Below are 20,807 nucleotides of genomic sequence, written 5' to 3' on the forward strand. Positions count from 1 at the left end.
GATTGTGAGATCACATGGTTGGAGAGGGAAACGAAACATTATTTATAAGACTATAGAAACCTCCCTTACCAAAGACATTTTAAAAAACTTTGAGGGGAAGTCACCGAGGTTGAAGGACAAGTGTACAATTGAGGAAATGGGCCTTTTTGGGCTAGAATGCATAACTTGAATGGACCTCACAACCTATATGAACTTTTATACTCCCTCCCCATCCTAGGGCCTTACTTCTATTTCATCCGATTCGTTACACTCTTGTAAGCACCTTTAAATCATCGATATGACGTGACTTAAACTTTTTTGAGCGTTTTCACAATAATAGGTAAAATACAACCCTTTGAATAATTTAGATCTAGGGTATGTATGGATCTTATCTTGCAGGATAGTTCACTACTACGCATTAGTTGACGGATCTTTAGTATTTCCTATATAGTCACGTTGGGGCAGCTCTTGTGCCTACCAACTATTTTGATATTGTGCAGATCACTATTCCCTTATTACGGGTAGTCATAAGAGTAGCTCCCACGTGATTTACTATAACAGTCCTATGACTATACATCATCCAAACCAGATATAATTCATCGTTAAAGACTAACTCAACTATTTAATAGTCTCTATATTGTATATTAATAGTGGAAGTGACCAATGTGCCTTTGTCAACTACTACGATGATATGTGAACCTTTATCCCTCAAAAAATCGCAACCTAACAACTTTGGATTCGAGGATATCACTCGAAAGAAAAACCGAACAAAAACCCAAAAGAATTTACCCATATTCCAACAAGATTCTTTAAACTTCCTCGACAGTTCCTCCTTTAAATTTGTTCCACAAATCTTTTCCCTATCCTTCTCGAATGAACTAAAATTCCTAGTTAATTTGATCAGCTTGTCCCTTAGTTTTTAACCTAGTTTTCGAGCGACTAATCATACTTAATCAATCGATGGGTTTAAATCATCCAAAATCCATTATTAATCCATTTTATCATAAACAATTAAATTGAACTTTGTGCATCAGTAGAAGAAAACATTTGTTTTTTTATATTATGATTAAATTAATAAGTTCATAACATTAATTTTGATATATAAACTATAAATATTCAAAACGTTTTATATATAAAAAATTAATAATTGTGTTTGAGATGGATATAGATATCTATTTATTCCATCTCACCCATATAAATATATAATTTTTTTAGAACTCCAATAATATTAAAATATATAATTTTTTTTTTTTAAAACTATACGATAATATTAAAATTTAATCTTTAAAGATTATATTAGTAGAACATTATAACATTAATTTACTCGGACAAGCAACTAACTAATTTTGTGATTTTTTAATTTGGTTAAAATACGACAAAAATATTATAATTGATTCGAGTATTTTTTAATATAAACATTTTTTTAATATTATTTAATAGGTCGCGGACTTTTAATTTTATATTTAATAGATCTATTTCAAAATTTTTATTAAAAAAATAATTAGTCAATTACGTGTAATTAATTTTTATTTTTTACTATAATTTAAACTTTCAATTTTATATCTAATCAATTTTTCAATAATTGAATTTTAATATTGAAAACTGGGACTACTAAATTTTTAATTTAATCTAACTTATTATTTCTTTTTAATTTTCAATTTATTTACTTATTTTAATATAATTTTATTTCCGTTATTGATATTTAAAAGAATTTGAATAATCCTTTAATTTTCAGTTTTCGATATTTAAAATTTGTGTAGTTTTCTCAATTTTTTTAAAAACATATTTGAATTCTCACCAAATTTAAAAATTTTGATTTTTTAAGAATTTAATTCATTCAAATATTTACCTAATTTTGAGATATAAATAACAAAAGTTCAATTTATATATATATATATTTGTAATTAGGGTATAAGAGGAAAAAAGAAAATTAAAATATTTGGATTATTTAACCCAAATGATTCTTAACCTCATCAAAATCAGAGTAGGCATTTTCGACGAGACGACAAGACGTTTGGATAAGTAACGTAAGGAAACATACCTATATCTCTAGGCGCTATTCTATCTGATTATGTTAAAAACGCTTTCGAATACGTCTTTTTGGAACCAATTTTAAATCTCTTTTCCTTTTTAGGTATCTTTTCCCATACCTAAATTTTCCATGTATCATGTTATTCATTAATTGAATCTAATTTTATGTTATCGAAATTGATCTAAAATTTAAAGCGATTTCAGATTATGTTTTTACGTAACATAATTTTCTTTTTAAACCGTCACGTCTACGATTTCTTAGAATTTAGAGATAAATTACTTATTTAACCTTGTTTTACTATAGAAATAATTTGATTCTCTTTTTCTTTCTCGGTTACTATCGGAAAATAAAATTTTATATACATTCATTTCAAATTATAAAAATAAATTCAAATGGGTCTTGTTGAACCTAATTTTGTTTTTCGGGAATCCACAAAACACCTCAACTTATAAAATGTTCATTTATTTGAATCCAATCGAACCCAATCTAAATAAATTCATAACCAAACTCGAGTCAAACTAATTGTAGAGCAAGACTTAATAAGCTGTTTCCCGACTAGCCCTGTAATAGGATTCACCCAGCGGATGATACAGTAACCGAAGGAAGTTCCACTAAGCCTTCGGTATTGGTGCACAGTGGATGGTGCCTTACTCCTCTGATGTCATAGTGAACAGCAAATCCAATCACATCAGAGTCTACACTTTTCGAGAAGTGTCTTTCGTAAGTAGTAAGGTGAGAGCTTATTGAATGTCTAAAGGTAAAACCTCAGTATCTCTACTCCGCGCTGCATTGACCAAATTTAAGGATGATCTAATGTAATTTTTTCAAACACACAATTAAGAGTCATGTGAGCATGGCTAGAAATCCTCAACAAATGGGTTAACTACCAACCAACACCCAAGAATCGTAGAGCCACACGTTGTTGATAGCCGTCCATGTGCTTTTGACGAATATCCCTCCTCCCTAGTGATTTAATTAAATTTAGGTAAACGATAGATTAGAGGTCGGGATTGATTAATCATTTATTATGACATATCATATCAAGATTTTACGTATTCGAACCTCTTATAATATCGTTTTATTTTTAGAGAAATTGTTATTTCTTGTATTACATAGAGTTGTTTCCGTTTTAATGAATGTACGATTATATGGTTGTTTTCGTAACGAAAGAAGACCATCCAATATGACGTGCAAGTTCATAAATGCATGGGTATGAATTGAAACATCTTTAAGCTTATTTTGTCTTTTAAAGATACCAAATTCAAAGTCAAAAGCTTTCTACTTGTTGTCAAATTATATTATTCTGAATTAACTATTACTAGAGATGTGTGCAGGTGGAACGATTATGAAAATTTTCAAATTTTCAATTTTTTTAGAGATTGGGGCGGAAATTCTCTACGAAAAATTTGTTGTTCTACCAACATAAATTGTAATATTACAATATAGTGTTTAAGAGTAAAATGGTATGATATTGTCTACTTTGAACATAAGCTCTTATGTTTTTGTTTTGGGCTTACCCAAAACGCTCAATGTATTTCCTTACTTATAAATCCATGATCATTCCTTGAATTAGCGGACTCCCTCCCAACAATTCTCGATAGACCAAAAACTCAAAGAGGATAATATCTACTTTCGTTACAGTCTTCGGACAAACCCAAAAAGGACAATATCTACTTTTGTTACCGTCATGCTACATATTCAACAATACTTTCCACTAACCGACCGATACAATTTTCATGATCAGTAGACACCACTATCAGGAAACTATTTGTTTTGTTTTTTTATGGAAAAAAAAAAAAAAAAAAAAAGCAAGACAATCTCTTTTCTCACATTTTGATGGTAGCCCATCATAGAGATAAAAAGAAGATGCCAATCTTTTGTCTAGGGACACACTTTAGTGTTGGTGCTAAATTTTGGACAATGATCTTGACAACACTAGAAGAATAGCTATGATTTGGATAATGTGCTAAATTATTTGAAAAAGAAATAAGGTCGGAGTTGCTCGTGAGATTGAGAGAATGTTTACTTTAAATAGTATATTTTTTTTGGTGAAAAAACGTCTTAAACATAAAATAAAAAGTCATTTCAAACGCACTCTAATCATCAGTATTTATTGATAAAGTAACCATAAGTCGGAGACGCAAGTCTGTAATGTTTTGTAATGGTTGGAGTTAGAAATTTAAATTTATCTAAAACATTATATTATAAATTAATCTTGGTTATAAACGTCAAATATTCTTAATATTCATAATAATCTGAGTATTGTAGGGTTGGTTTGTAACTCTATTTCGAGTTGGTTTGGTTAACCAACCTCATTTTTTTTTCCGATTTTAAAAAATTCAACCAAACCCAAATCTTAAAAATAAAAAAAAATAAATCTAATCCAACCCAAATTTTGTGACTTGGGTTGGATAATTCGGGCTAGTTGAGTTCCCGAGTCACTTAAACACCCCTAAAATCAAAGCTAAAACCAAAATCGATCATTGAGCTCCTTTTTGTATGGATCGATCAGAGTGTGTGTTTTGGAATGCTTATCACCTAATAGAAGTAGCTGATATCATCATTGCCAAAGAACAAGTTGATGGAGATAAGACTATTAACTTTTCTATCAACACTTAGTTAGCTTTACATCTATTATTTATACTGTAATTCTGAATAGTGTTCGTGCTGGCCCATAACTTTGATGTATTTTACATGTGCTCGATAAGTCTTAATAGATTTAGTTAGGTCAAGTTTCCACTTGCGTAAACCATGATGAATATATAAAACTATCATGGATATAACCGTAACTCATCAACTTTACATTTTAGATTAATCTATGATTTAGCATGGAATTAGAGCACGAAGTTGTGTATTCAAACTGCGTCATTTTCTACAAATTTTAAAGCCTACAAATAAGAAGTATTAAAATATTGATATAATTAAGTTAATATCAACCGAGAAATAATATGCTCTTTAGAATAAGACAAGAGTATTTTGCACGTGAAATAAAAACGAGGGATATCCAAAATAAAAAATAATATCCTCGACAATATTCATTATATATCAATATTACTTGAAAATAATTCAGTACTCTAATTATTACGTCGGTAACAAAATGTTGTAATTAGTTTTTTTTCTTAAAAATTAAATTTAAGAGAAAAAAACACTAAGAAAGCTTATTTTTACCCTAAATTATGTTAATATTAATACATTATTTTATTTTTTTACCGTAGAAAGGAAAGAATTTTAATAAAAATTACCCAAGTATGATATGAACCCTAATGACTCAAAGTGGTTGTAATCATGATATGTCCTCTCACTAAAGCGGTCACTTTAGATGTTATGTCAATAGGCTCAGGGTTGAGGGACCAATTGTAAGATTCCCTCGCACGAAAAGATTATGAGTCTATATTATGACACTAACACAAACGGGTTCAAATTTAATTATATCATTATTTTAACATCTTTACAACACGAGACCTTCAACTCTAATACCTAGAGATGCCTATTTAAATTAGAAATGAAAGAAAGAGCAGAGATATCTCCTAAAAATTTTCGTAGAGACATCCCCACAAAAGTAAATGAGGAATTTCATAGAGATGGAGATTGAAATAGAAGGTGGTTTCTTGTCCCCGTCCCCATCCTACCTCGTAGATATCTCTATTGATACCATATTTAATCAATTATATGGCAGTGTCTCTATTGATACTATATGAGAGTACCTCGTAGATATCTCTTAGATGAAATAAGTGTTTTAAAATATTAGAAAAATAATTGTTAGATTCATACGTCATAGTGGCACGATGCACGAAAAGAACAACCATGTTGATGGGTTTTGAGTGGTTTGGAAAAGTTTCAATCCTAATATCATGTTTCAAATCATTATGTTTTGAAAATAATATTATTGGCCTTTAAAATGAGAGGAAAAAATAGTGTTTTCTATTTATGAATAATGTGAAAGATTTTATTAAAACAAAAAATTATGTACATGGAAATTCTAGCTTTTCAAAAAAAAAAAAAGGAAAGAGAAGACCACCCTTGAACGAATATCATAGTAATTTCATTGTTGGGGTCGGACCGGTAAATGTAAGTACATGTAATATAGAGTTTTGCTTTCCAGTTCAAACATTCTCTATGTATAGTTCACACACTCGCATATAGACCTACAAGCGGGCTTGTATATGTACTCCGACCCTGGCTCGTCGAACTAGCATACTCTTACTCTACCAGACACCACAAAGTGAAAAAACCAGCATAATATCATGACAGACATAAATATCGTAAGATACACATCAATACTAATTGTAACGAGGATGTATGATAAGCATATGACACATGTAAATGCATGAGATCTTCCCTTTATAATAAGCCTATGAAACGTGCTAATGTAGTTCTTGTCGTATTTTTCATACTTAATGTGATTTACATGACGTGGTGTGTAGAAGTTTACGCATCATAAGAATATAACCACATTATAGCATACTAACATAACTTAGAATCGACCCATCGGATATTAAAGAACTTGATATTTGACGGTGGTGAAGACGACATGTAAGGGTGTGGAAGAAGTCATGTGGGCTATGCAGCTCGCATTTAATAGCAGAGGTTTGGAAAATAACTATTTATTCACTCACTAACACCAATTGTGAACAAATATTTATTAAGTTTGGCCACAAATTTGTCACTCACATTACTCCATGAGCTGTAACCCTACTTGACAACAAAAATATTATATCTATTTTATGTCAACTTAACCAACTTAAAAATAGTGTTCATAGTCCCACTCTTTCGTGCTTTTTAAAATATTTGACATTTGTAACTGATGTTAGTAATGAGTTGTGACTTTAATTATTAATGTGAAATGTACCGTGTTAAGTAGAACATTTTTAAAACAACTGAACAAATGTATAACATGACAACTCAACTCAACCCGACTTGAAAATAGAGGATTAGGTTAATTAGGTTAGATTGTGAATTCTATTTGAATCCTTTGTGTCATCAATTCAACCAACATGAAATTTCGAGTTGATCTTTAGGTTCATGTGAAAATTTTCTCTCGACACATGTAACGTGAGAAAATAAAACATTTTTTTTTATAAGGGTATGAAAACCTTTCATTAATAGACACGTTTTAAAAATTTTGAGAGGAAAACTAAAAAATGACAATATCTGTGAGCGGTGAACTGGGACTGAGATTATTATATATAACACGGGTCGAAAACGCATCGAGAATTTTGCTTATATAAAGGGGGAGGGCTTTGTACTTGATTTGCTAAACTTGTAGTGAAGGCTATAGTATCCATTTGGTTAAGGAGAATTTGTTTGCCCTCATGTCTTCCCCAATAGGAAGTTCAACCACCACCCACCCTCTTTTTCCTTTGCCCAACAGATGGCGTTAAATGAAACAATGAATTCATTATTATTTCATCTGCTATCTGCTACTCTCTGACTATTTCATCCCTCTCTCTCTCCCCACAAAAAAAAAAAAGTTCAAATTTTTACAAATCAAATGATCAAATCACGAACAGAAAGGTAACCCCTTTTAATATCTCTTCAAAAAATGATACCAATCTCATGTTCTTCAATGGCCAAAACAGCCAAATGGGTATTGATTTCAATCGCCCATTTCACAAATGAAGCTCTCAGCATTTTTGTCTTCAATCTTCTCGACCTCATTGATTTTGGGTTGTGTTTTGTTTATAAAGTGGCTGATTTCTTCTTTGAATCCGAGTGGAAGGCTTGTTATTGTTCTTCCCATAAAGAGGCAATTTCAAGTAACGATGGTAATAAGATTTTGGTGTCTGAAAAGGCCTTGTCTTTGTCCACTAAGCTGCAGCTGGAGGAAGTTTCTGATACTCTTTATACTCGTCCTTCTTTGCTCACTGAGCTGTCTAAGGTTGCTGTTGCTGAGCTCCGCCGCCTTAAAGTTAAGCCTTTTGTTGTTGGGTCGACCGGGAAGGCGGCTGTCGGATCCACTTTTGCGGTGAACTCTACCATTGTTGAGATGCTTAAAGAGAAGATCAATGTCGGGCAGAATCCTAGGTGGTCGGAATGTGATTGTCAACGTTGTACTTCTTGTTGTTCGTCATCTAAACAATCCCTATTCGTTCGTTCTCAAGGGCCCCAAGGTATTTTTTTTTTTGGTTGCTTAGGTTTTATGATCTTATCTCTGTTTTTGTTTTGATTCTTGAATTCTCTACGTAAAAATGAATTTAACTAATTATGAGATCTCGCATTAGTTGGAGAGGAGAATGAAACACCATTAGTTTATAAGGATGTCAGATATGTTTTAAAAATGTTGAGGGAAGTTTGAAAAGGAAAGCCCCTAAAAGACCCATTTTAAAAACATTGAGAGATTCAAAGCTTAAAGAAAACGAAACACCGGTGTGAAAGCTTCTCTCTAGCAGACGCGTTTTAAAAACATTGAGGGAAAACCCGAAAGGAAAACCCTCATATAAAAGTGTTTTAAAAACCTTGAGAGGAAGTGAAAGAGAAAGTCCAAAGAAGATGAAACACCCTTTATACGGGTGTGGAAACCTCTCTCTACCATACAAGTTTTAAAAAACTTGAGTGGAAGGGAAGTCTGAAAGGGGAAGCCTCGTGACAAACATGTTTTAAAAACTTTGAGAGGAAGCCAAAAGAGAAAGCCCAAAGAAGACGAAATACCCTTTATAACGGTGTCGAAACCTCTCACTCAACCTTTGAGGGGAAGCTCGAAAAAGAAAGCCTCCTGACAGACGCGTTTTAAAAACCTTGAGAGAAAGTCGAAAACGAAACACCCTTTATAATGGTGTGAAAACCATTCTCTAGGGGACGAGTTTTAAAAATCTTGAGGAAAAGTCTAAAAAAAAAATCCCGGATAGTAGCGTTTTAAAGATCTTGTGGGAAATCGTGAAAAGGGAAAATTAAAGATGACAAATCAAAATTAAAAGTGATTTTAATCCTAATTACCAATGAATGCACATTCAAGCGTTGAAATATGATTCAAGAATTGATGGCTTTCAGATAACCCACGTGAAGACGTACTGTTCATTCATGGCTTCCTTTCTTCATCTACATTCTGGACAGAAACCCTCTTTCCAAACTTCTCGGCTTCGGCCAAGTCGACGTATCGGTTTCTTGCTGTCGATCTGCTCGGGTTCGGTCTGAGCCCAAGGCCGACTGATTCACTCTACACATTGAAAGAGCATGTCGACATGATCGAAACCTCGATTCTTGAGGCGTATAAAGTTAAGTCCTTTCATATTGTCGCTCATTCCCTCGGCTGCATTTTGGCCTTGGCTTTAGCCGTCAAGCATCCTAGTTCTGTCAAGTCGTTAACGTTGCTCGCACCGGTACGTTTCAAACTCTTGAAATGTCATTTTCATTAATATTGGTGGTTCTTTGTTTCACTATATTGAATTCAAACTCATGCAACTTTGTTTTCATCCCTTTACAATTGATACATAACATCCCTTATTCGATCGTCTTCGGTTTTCAAAGCTCTTCTTATTTATGTCATTTTCTTCCTAACTTTTTGTAAATGTCATTTTTTTCTCCTAAATTAACATTAATAATCACTCGTTGGGCCTGATCATCCTGTCGTTGTTATTTTCTCTCAAGTTAATACTCATAGTCATTTATCGACCCTACCAATATAAATAATTGATTTAAATGTATAATAATATATCAAGTTAAATTTTTGAATTAAATGGTGGGTTGCAGCCGTATTATCCAATACCGAAGGGAGAAGAGCCGAGCCAATACGTGATGAGGAAGGTAGCGCCCCGACGGGTGTGGCCACCAATAGCACTAGGGTCATCGATCGCTTGCTGGTACGAGCACATCTCGAGGACGGTGTGCCTAATCATATGCAAAAATCATCGCTTTTGGGAATTTCTAACCAAATTTGTCACAAGAAACAGGTATTTTTCTTCTCATTTTTTCTTACCAAACTTCAAACCTCATGTTTTGTCTTCTCTGTTTTAGAATATGAAACCCAACCATAATTAGGAATCTTTCAAAAGAAAAAAAAATTAGCTAAACACCCTTTGACAATCATTTTGAATTTGATTTTGATTTCGTTTTCGGTCTATGTTCGGGTTCTGAGTTTCTTAATGAACATACAATATTTCTCACCTCCATTCGGTCCAAGTCAACCAAATTTATATCTCTAGCGGGTCTGGGTCAACTAAACTTTTAACTGATACCCTATTTCTTTTCAATCCTTCGAACAAAATTTGCCGAAGTTCTAACTTGTCCGTACCCTCACATTATATTCGAATTATTGCATTTATTTAATTCACTCAAAATATTAAAAATAAAATAGAAAATAAAAATTTGAGCACATTTATTATATCTACTGTAGAAAAGAAAAAAGAAACCAATCATTTAATTTTGTAATTAGAAACATTATTTTAAATAGTTATTTACAAATAAATGGATTTAATTCAATAAACCCTTTAAAAGAGTGATTGTAAGAAATTTAATTATTTTTATTTTTATATTTTAGGATAGAGTCATTTTTGGTGGAGGGATTCTTCGCCCACACGCACAACGCCGCGTGGCACACACTGCACAATGTCATATGCGGCACCGGTGGGAAGATCGAGAGGTATTTGGACGAATTACGTGAGCAGGTGAGCTGTCAGGTGAACATAATCCACGGCGGCGACGACGACGTGGTGCCGGTGGAATGCAGCTACAACGTGAAGGCGCGTGTGCCGAGGGCGCGTGTGAATGTGGTCCAAAACAAAGATCATATTACAATAGTCATCGGAAGACGACAGGCCTTTGCTAGAGAGCTTGAGGAAATTTGGAGCAACGCAAAGTCTTAAATTTAAATAAATTAAGAAAATATAATTACTGTTATTATTAATTTATATTAATCGTAAATTTAATGGTTTTTTTTTATTTTTTTTATTTTATAAAAAGAATGGATTAAAAATTTAAATAACCTTCAAAAGAAGGTTTATATAGTTTTTATGTAATCCTTATTGTTTTTATTTTTCTTCCTTTTCTTATTTATGTTGGAATAAAATCTTGTATTTTGTGGAATTTTTTTAAATACCCCATAATATTGGGTAATATTTCAATTAAATAATGTAAATTCAACGTTCGTCTCGACACTTATGCCAATACAGGTGTAAAAGTTCAAATCCACCGCTAACAAATATTGTCTACTTTGGTCTGTTACGTATCACTATCAGTCTCACGGTTTTAAAACACGTCTACTAAGTCGAGCGAACGTTTAATGTTTACCTTATGTATTTTTTCCTTATTCTGATACATTTACTTTGGTCGAGCGAACGTTTCTCATGATAAAAGCTGACATATCAAAAGTTTTTCTCTAAACGACTTTATGTTAGACGTGAAATATTGGGTTGACATACAAAATTTATATCTCTATATATTTTTAAAATCATTGTGGGAAGTTCCTTGAATATATATCAATATAATTCGAAAAGCAATATTAATGTAAACATAACTAATAAATAAATAGCCAACGTAATGCTATAAGTAAAATAATATAGCAATTATTTCATTTAATGATTACTTATGTTGCACTCAATAATTATGGAATTATATTTCGATAATTATTTACAAACTTATCCAACAAAAAAATTTATATATAAGATTTATTTTTTTGTGTTCGTACCCCCTCTTATTTAATTTATCGTAAAATTTTCTATTTATTTTTGTGTGAATCGAAACAAATATTCTCTGAAATTTGTTGGAATTGGGCTCTCGTTTGAATTTTTCTTTATTTTTATATATTTTTAAATATTCTATATAAGTGGAGCGAAGAGGAGTCGGTTTAGGGGGAGTCGAAGTAGGAGATGGGGACGATAATATTAATCTCGGCTAACGGAAAAAAATCTATTTTCATTTAAATGGAAATTCTTGACCATATTCGGAAACAAATTCATGTTTATCCATAGCTTTTATATCGGGTTTCAACCCAATTCAATTCAATTTAATAAATGCCACCCATATAATAAAAATCAATTAATAATGGAAAGAAAAATAATAATGAAGTATGCATGGAATAATTAAATGAAAAACGTGGGAAAAAGTACTCTACTGAATAAAATAATTGTTGATTTAAAAAAATATATATTAAAAAGAAAACGAAATTTAATGCACAAAATCAAATTGGGACCCTTTATATATATGGGATATCGTGATGGATTCATTAACTTTTAACAAATAAAATTTTAATATAAAACAATAAAATATTTAAGTTGAGTTATTTATTTAAATTTATTGTTTTTAATAAAAATAAAATATTAATTAATGAACTTTTAAAAAATAAATTAAATTAATGAACTGATATAAGAGTTAGTTTAAGTATATATATAATTTCTATCCATTTTAATCCGTGTATATATTTAAAATTACTATTTTATCCCTATGAAATTTAGAAAGGATGATTAGAGGGTTGAGTTTCTATTATTTTGGGCCCTTTTTCAAGCCCGTTTACAAGCCCATTTTACTATTTTTGGCCCAATAGTCCTTGTTAGTAAAGCCCAAAACATTATTTACTTTATAATATTATTTTTCATTATATACTATGAAGAATAAAATATTAGAAATACGAGTTTAAATTTTACGAACTAACTTAGATTTTATTCATTAGAATTTCGGATTATTGTATTTTCATGGTAAAGCTCACAGCTATCTTGTGTGTCTGTTTCTAGCATGAGTCGCTCACGTTTTGATATCTACTGTTGTTCATTTTTCTTTTAAGAATTGGATTGATATTCCAGGAAACCAAGTTCGATATGTTGCAAAGAAAGATATGAACTATGCATTAACAACCAAACATAAACAAGAACAACGGACATCATTAATACACAATATATATATATATATTTTTTAGATTGGATTAGGTTGAAAAAATCTTTTACACAATTTCTGATTGGTTGAGTTTGATGACTAGAATAACTCGAACAAAGCTTAGAACTCAACCCAACCCAACTCAATTCTCTATTGTTAGGATGAGTTTTATTATTATTTAGAAAGTCCTACTTATCCATCGTACGTAGTACATTAATAACCAAAATTTTATCAAACATTCACAAGTCACAACACATCAATAAGATTGATTACAAACGTCAAATATTAGTAATCTTCATGAAAATTTAAAAAGTAGGGTAGGGTAAGGTTGGATGATAACCCTTTTTCGGGTTGGTTGGATTGACCTAATTAAAAAATGTCAACATAGGAACTAATTCGATTTTTAAAAAATTCAGCTCAATCCAAACTGCAAATAATAATAATAATAATAATAAATAATCTAACCCAACCTAATTTTTATGGTTTGAGTTGGGTAATCGAAGTCGTTGAGCTCACGGGTTATAAAGGAAGGTTGTGTTTGAATTGTGACCAAACCTAAAATAGAACTCATTTTGGAGCCATTCTCATGAAAGACCTAAGGATTAGGTCAATGGGGTGAGGTTGTTGTGTTTTTCAATGTTAAAAGTGTTGAGTTTTTTTGGAAAATTTCTCCATACTTTTATGGTGAAAAGCAATTGGTGTAAATTGTGAAGTGTTTAGGGTCATTTTGGCAAAACCCAAAGCTCACACCTTTGGTTGACTGATGAACATGAACACAAAGATGAACACAAATGTATGTTCCTCATATTGGATGCGAATATGAACACAAAGATGTGTAAGAAGAAGATGAGAGAGGAAGAGACATGGGGGGGTCTGAGTGCCCCTCGAATCCCCCGCTGCGAACTGAAAGCCCACTGAACGAGGCTTTGGTTTGCCTTTTTTATGAATAATTTGTGTACACTTACCCCAAAGTGTTTCACACAACCCTCATCAAAATGCATGCTTCTTTTTGGGTTTTCCTCATTTTTCATCACCATTATCAACTATTATTGATCATACGGGTTAGAATGTGATTAGGTCATCATCATTTTTAGCCTCAAATTTGGATTTTTCTTTTTAAATATGTATGTTTGTTTCTTTCTAATTTAGAGAATAAGGTGGATTGAGATTCTATAGATAGAGGTGTTTGTGAATTGGGTTGGGTCCGATTGGAACGTTTTTTAGATCCAACTCAATTGTTTGAGATACCCAAATTACCTGTCGGCACTTACTCCTTTCTCTAATCGGCGTGATATCTCACAATTCACCCCATCGAGACTCAGCAGCGTGTTTAAATGATATCATTTGTAACAGCCTAAGCCCATTGAGATTCACTCCCTTCGAGATTTTTTGACCAAATTACGGACTGACACTCATTCCTTCCTCCAATCGATGTGAGATCTTATAATTCACCCCTTTGTGGCTCAGCATCTTCGCTGGCAAAAATGATATCATTTGTAACATTCCAAGCCCACCGAGATCCACTCCCTTCAATTTTTCAACTCAAATTACCCGTCGACACTCATTCTTTTCTCCAATGACGTGGGATCTCACAATCCACCCCCTTTCGGGGCTTAACTTCATCGCTGACAAAAACGATATCATTTGTAATAGCTCAACCTCACTCTTAGCAGATATTGTCCGTTTTGGGTTTTCTTTTCGAGTTTCTTCTTAAGATTTTTAAAATGCGTCTACTAAGGAGTAGTTTTCACACTTTTATAAAAAAATGTTTCGTTTTACTCTACAACTGATATGGAATCTTACTGTGTATACAAAGGATGATAGCGATTTGAAAGGAAGGTACAAGATGGGATTTGAGAGTGAAAAAAGGGCTATAAATTTGAGTGATGGGTTGTTTTTTTGGAACCCAAAAAACCGAGTTTTTGTAGGTACCCATTTGTCCTTTTCACTTTAAAGTTCTATCCTTTTCCTCATTTCAATCTTTCATCTTCTCGAACACGCATTTCTCAGACTCCCCTTTATCTCTCTCTCTCTCTCTCTCTAATTCTCTCTATTTCTATGCGTTTTGTGAAGAAGCAATAGAAGAAGAAGAAGGCCAAAGAAGCAATTTTGTTTGAGGGGAACGTTGTCTGGCTCGAGGCGGCTTAGAAACAATAAGTATCGTCGGACCAGGCTTCATTCCCCCCACAAATTTTGCTTCAATTCCGATGTTCTTCGTGGGGTTCTTCATTTTGTTCATCTCCTCCTCTCGATCTACAGGTAAAGTTCAAATCTTGTGTTCTTCCATCTCGGATTCACATTTTTTTTAGTGAAAAAAAATGGGTTTTTCAAAAAGATTGGATTTAGATAGAGATTCGGTTTGAGGCAGAAGCAGATTGGCGTAATGATGTTTATTTTGACTGTCTTTTTTAGATCTCTTTTCTGACGAATGAGTGAAAAAAATCATCATTACATGAATCAATGTTGTGTGAAATAGAGAGAGAAAAAGATCTAAACTTTACATTCATGCCTTTCAGAATCTTCTTTGTCTCATTCTCATTCATATTGTTCTTCAAGTTCAAGTGTTTTTTTTTTTTTTTCATTTTTAAGATTCAAAGATTTTGCTTAGATCCTTGTCATTGAAGGAATTGTTTGTGATAATTGAATAAGAATCTAACTTGTTTTTTATTTTGAGCCTTAATTTTTTTGTTGTGAGATCCTACATCGATTGAATAGGAGAACAAAACTTTTTAAAATTCTTCCATGGAAGCTCAAAAGGGAAAGTCAAAAGAGGACAATATTTGCTAGCGATAGACTTTGGTCATTACAATTGATATTAGAGCTATACACTGAGCTATGTGCCAACAAGGAGGCTGAGCTCCGAAGGGGGTGGACATGAGACAATATGCTAGCAAGAACACTGCCAGAGGTGGATTTGGTAGGGTCCCACATCAATTAAAGAAAGGAACGAATGTCAGTGAGGACGCTGGGCCTCGGAGGAAGGTGGATTGTGAGATCCCACTTCGATTGGGACGCTAGGCCTCGAAGGAAGGTGGATTGTGAGATCCCACATTGGTTGGGACGTTGGGCCTCGAAGGAAGGTGGATTATGAGATCTCACATCGGTTGAGAGGAGAACGAAATACCATTTATGGTGTGTAAATCTCTCCCTAACAAACAAGAGGACAATATTGGTAACAATGAGCTTGGGCCGTTACCTTAATTTGAAGCTAAGAAAGAAGAAGAGGAGGAGAGAGAGAGATTGAGAAGGTGAGGAGAGAGAAAGGGGAAGAGGGTGATGGGTGAGAACAGTGGAGTGTGTCTCAATGTGTTATCAAGTTTTGAAACTGAGACATTATGGCTTTTTCACATAAATGTTTACAATCACTGTCTTTTCTCTCTCTTCTTTTTTCTGTGAAATCTGAATCATTTGTGTTAAATAAGAGAAGTCAACATCACCCATTACACACCATGCATACACCCGAATCTATGGTGTTGCTATCATTTGTGTTCTTCTTTTGCCTCACCCTCACCTTTTCACAACTAAATATTGGATTACTATCATTTTTTGTGCTAATTAAACTTCGATTAGACTGAGGCTGGGAATGTTTTTGGATCGAACAACTCAATCATGAATGTTTTGGTTAAGATACAAATAAGAATGTGCATCTCAAGAGCGAGTATACGTATCGCTCTCAATCTCACGATTTTAAAACGCATCTGTTAGATAGAGATTTTCACACCTTTATAAGAAATGTTTTATTCTCCTCCACAACCGATGTAGGATCTCACAGTACTAAAGTTGAATCAAAAGTATGGTATAACAACCTTTTCGCTTCACGAGCATTTGAGATCTCTTGTAAACTCTCGTGATGTGGTAAAAGAGATTTCACTTGTAGATAAAAGCTCAAACCCATTGCAAGTAGATATTGTTCTCTTTGTATTTCCCTCACCTTTCGAGATTCTGTAATGAGTCCACTAAAAAGAGGTTTTCACACTCTTATAAGGAATGTTTTGTTTTCCTCTCTAATAGATGCGGGATCTCACAACTATCCGCCATGAAAATGATCAAGGACTTTTCAATTCTAGGCTAAAAGACGACCGTATTATTGCACATCCTAAATAAACTATGGAAGGAAAGTGCCATCAACCTTCAAAAATGGAGATCCTAATCGAGAATCGAACTATCGACATTTAAGATAGTAATTGTAGTCTAGACCCTATGTTCACGGTTGCTATTTTTGCAAATTATAGGGACGTTTTAGCAATTTTATTTATTTATTTATTTATCTTGAAAATCGTCTTTTCCCCTTTAAAAGCAATGGTTCTAAAAAAAAGATAAAAAAAATTATTTGATTTCTTGGATCCTTTTGAAAAGTGTTATATTATGGAACTGTTTTGAATCTTTCTCGTTATTCTCAATCACTAGAAGATCAATCCAAATTGTGCTTTATAATTAAGTAAACAATCAACTTTATATTAAATAATTAAACGTCGGAATTTCTCGTAATTTTTTTACGATATATATGAAAATGACCAAAATATCCTCGTACTATCTTCACTTCTTCATAGTTGCTGTCGTTCATCGCCAACAAACACTACCACCTCATCGCTCATCCTAATGTCTTATATACAAATTTGAAATTTGAGTACGGATAAAACATTACGAAAGTATCGAAACCAACTCAAATCAGGTAGTTCACGAGAACTAAGAACACTCAAATTTTAGTTTCATTTCAATCAACACATCTAAAACAACGAGTGTTTATGTAAAACGACAGGCTTATTTTTTCTAAGACACTATAACAACCTTAAATACATCTAAAACAACAGGCTTGTTCTTTCCAACACACTTTAACAACCTTAACAGAGCTGAATCCTTCAAATATTCAGCTTTAGTAATGCCTTCTCCAATTGGCTCCATTTCTGCTCTAGGGTTCCAACATATGCAACAGACATCCTAATCAATCCCGGAGAAATGCCCGCCAGCTCCTTCTCCTCGACGTTCATCTCGCTACTCGTGCTACTACCTATCGAAAATACAAACAAATAATTAAAACATGAACTCGTTAGGTTAGACTTTTGAGTTGATTGAATTGACTTGACTCTACCTGAGCACGATATGAGAGTCTCGAAGTAGCCCAAGCTTACGGCTAAAAAACCGAAATGAGTATGGTTTTGAAGGAGATTCATGAGTCTATTGGCTCGCTCTTCGGTCCCCATGTCGATGCATAGAACTCCGCCGTAGCCGTAGTCTTTGTTGGCTATGGAGCTTAGAAGATGGTGGTCAGGGTGATCTTTGAGGCCAGGGTATATGACTTTGAGGCCAAGATTCTTCATTCTTTGAGCAAAAACTAAAGTCCTGTGGGAGTGCTCTTTCATTCGGAGGGCTAAATGGGGGACTCTTTGAGAGAGTTCTGATGCAACTTTGGCGTTCATTGTTGGCCCAAGAAGCATTAGGGTGCCTTGGTGAAGGTCCATCATGGAATTCACTAATTTTTTCTTCCCACAAACCGCACCTACAAAAAACGACGTTGGATCTCACAATTATGATTAGGTAAATTAAAATTTTTGAAATCATGTTTAGTGACTAAATAACATGTATTATACCGGCAATTATGTCGGCTCCGCCACTGATGAACTTGGAGCAGCTATGAACCACGACGTCAGCACCGAGCCTCGTCGGTGAGATTATCATTGGCGAGAATGTATTATCGACCACCACTGTCACTCCCTTCTCATGCGCCATCCGACTGAGCTCGGGGATGTTTGCCACGGTTAGTGTTGGGTTCGCCACCGTCTCGAAATACAACACCTAGATTTAGAATAAAAATAAAAGATTAAATTTACCGTAATCTAATTACTTATGACTTTGGGTTAATTTAACATGTTATGAGAGTTAGAACTTGTGTTTAAACTCATATAGTATCGTTTTTTTCCCTCATTAATAGACGTAAAATAATCTATCAATAATAAATATTTATGAGCACAGCCTCTCTCTTTCTGTGAAATCCTTATTTATAAGGGTGTGAAAATTTTTGAGGAGAAGCCGTAAAGGAAAAACTCAAAGAGGACAATATCTGCTAGCGGTAGGTTTGGGCTGTTACAAATAGTATCAGAGTCAGACACCGGGCGATGTGCTAGTAAGGAGGCTGAGACTCGAAGGGGGTGGACACGAGGTGGAGTGACAACAAGGACGTTGGGGCCTGAAGAGGGGTGCATTGGGCGGTCCCACATTGATTGACGGGAACAAGTGTCGATGCTGGATCCTGGGTGTGGAAACCTCTCCAAAGTAGAAGCTTTTTAAAAACGTCGATGAAAAGTCGAAATAGGACAATATTTATTGGGCTAGGACAGAAATTGATTTATTTGTGTAAAATATTAATTATTTTTATCATTAATTACAATTTTCTTAGAAATTAAAAAAAAAAAAAAATCAAATTGGTTCAAGGTGTACCTTCGTCTTGCCCTTCACCATGGCATCTCTAACCATGGCATGGTCCTTCACATCCACAAACGACGTCGTAATGTTGCAGACCCTCGGCAGGAAATGGGAGAGCAACGCGTGAGTGCCGCCATAGAGCGTCCTGGAGGCGACAATATGGCCACCGGAGCTGAGAAGCTGGAGCAAAACAGATGAAACAGCCGCCATCCCACTGGACGTGCAATACGCCGCCTCAGTCCCTTCAAGCGCCGCCATCTGTCGGCCGAGGGCCATGACGGTCGGGTTGAAATGGCGGCTGTAGATGAAGCAGTCTTGTTCCGGTCCCAACTCTCCTTCGAACATCTTACGCATAGTTTCCGCCTCCATCACCGTGAACGATATCGAGTTTTCGATTGATAGGTTCACACCCCCATGCTCTCCGAACTCCGGCCGGACCGCTGCCAGAGAAGCAGCTGGATCCTCCTCCTCCTCCGGCCGCCATGTCACGGGCAGTGGCGGCAGCCGAGCTGTGGGCTTCAACTTCTTGTTCTTGACGTCCCACAACATTTTTACTTCAGCCATGGACATCTCAATTAGAATGAAGGGTTTTGAATTTGAGATTGAGATATGGAGGGCAAGTTTTGTAGGGGTATTTATAGGGGAGAGGAGATTGTTAATTAGTTTAATTAACTCAATAATTAAATTAATTGTTGATTAGGGAAAGCTTCTCTTGTTCAATTTTGACCATGACCATGTTTAGATGCCTTATTAATATATATATATATATATATATATATATATATAATGGGGTGGGAGGAGATTTCTACTGCTACAAAGATAAATATCTTTGCTATAGTAAATTAAATTTACTCATAGTTAAAAATATCTATTATTAATAGTAAATTAAATTTATTAAAGACCTCTCACTTGCAGTGGGGTTTGAAAAAAAAAATTATATTTGAAATTTAGATAGATGTAGGTTATTAAATTTTAACCAAATTTAATAATAATTAATTGAATTAATTGAATTCATTAAACAAACTAATTAGATACACATTATTAATTATGAAAATAAACTATTGATATTTTATTTATTTAAGATGTCACATTTAAAAATAATTTATAAAATTTGATTAGTTTTATGTTTAATAGATTTAATAAATTAAAAAGGATGGAGGTGGAAAGGATGCTTAAGATTATTAAATCTATTGATATTTATTTGATATTTTTAATTGTATTTGGGATGATCGGTCACTTACGTGTAAGGCAGGACTATTGGGACAATAATGAAATTCTTTGGAGCGTTAATGATGCAACTAGTTCGTTTAATCCGCAACGGTCCAAGCTTCCACATTTATAAACAACAAAATGTAGCTCAACTATATAATTACTCATAAACCCGATGCTAACTTAATTGTTCGAGCTTTAATTTTTGCTCGAGTCACCCATATCCTAATTTTCGTCGAACATTCTAACATATTTGTATGTTAAGGGTAATTTTTAAAACATTAAATTTATAATTTAATCAAATTAAAAAATACTATAAACAAATCTATATACTTAACCAAATAAAAAACATAGATAATTAAGAGTT

The 20,807-nt window shown here is 33.6% G+C and overlaps 2 protein-coding genes across 2 annotated transcripts; one reads left to right on the forward strand and one right to left on the reverse strand.

Annotated features, from left to right (window-relative positions):
• The first annotated feature begins 7,295 nt into the window (after positions 1 to 7,295).
• Positions 7,296 to 10,869, forward strand: LOC111469048 (probable lysophospholipase BODYGUARD 1). Its single transcript, XM_023114271.1, has 4 exons — positions 7,296 to 8,121; positions 8,999 to 9,327; positions 9,698 to 9,897; positions 10,485 to 10,869. Exons 1-4 carry the CDS (start codon positions 7,554 to 7,556, stop codon positions 10,807 to 10,809), a joined length of 1,422 nt encoding a protein of 473 aa, XP_022970039.1. The 5' UTR covers positions 7,296 to 7,553; the 3' UTR covers positions 10,810 to 10,869.
• Positions 10,870 to 17,541: 6,672 nt separating this feature from the next.
• On the reverse strand, positions 17,542 to 19,780 carry LOC111469051 (methionine gamma-lyase-like). The gene is made up of 4 exons (XM_023114275.1): positions 19,247 to 19,780; positions 18,400 to 18,604; positions 17,901 to 18,308; positions 17,542 to 17,819 (listed from the first exon to the last, which is right to left on the reverse strand). The coding sequence occupies exons 1-4, from the start codon at positions 19,778 to 19,780 to the stop codon at positions 17,671 to 17,673; spliced, it is 1,296 nt and encodes a 431-aa protein (XP_022970043.1). The 3' UTR covers positions 17,542 to 17,670.
• Positions 19,781 to 20,807: the final 1,027 nt, after the last annotated feature.

This window comes from Cucurbita maxima, unplaced genomic scaffold (assembly GCF_002738345.1).
Source record: "Cucurbita maxima cultivar Rimu unplaced genomic scaffold, Cmax_1.0 Cma_Scf00038, whole genome shotgun sequence".
Taxonomy (NCBI): domain Eukaryota; kingdom Viridiplantae; phylum Streptophyta; class Magnoliopsida; order Cucurbitales; family Cucurbitaceae; genus Cucurbita; species Cucurbita maxima.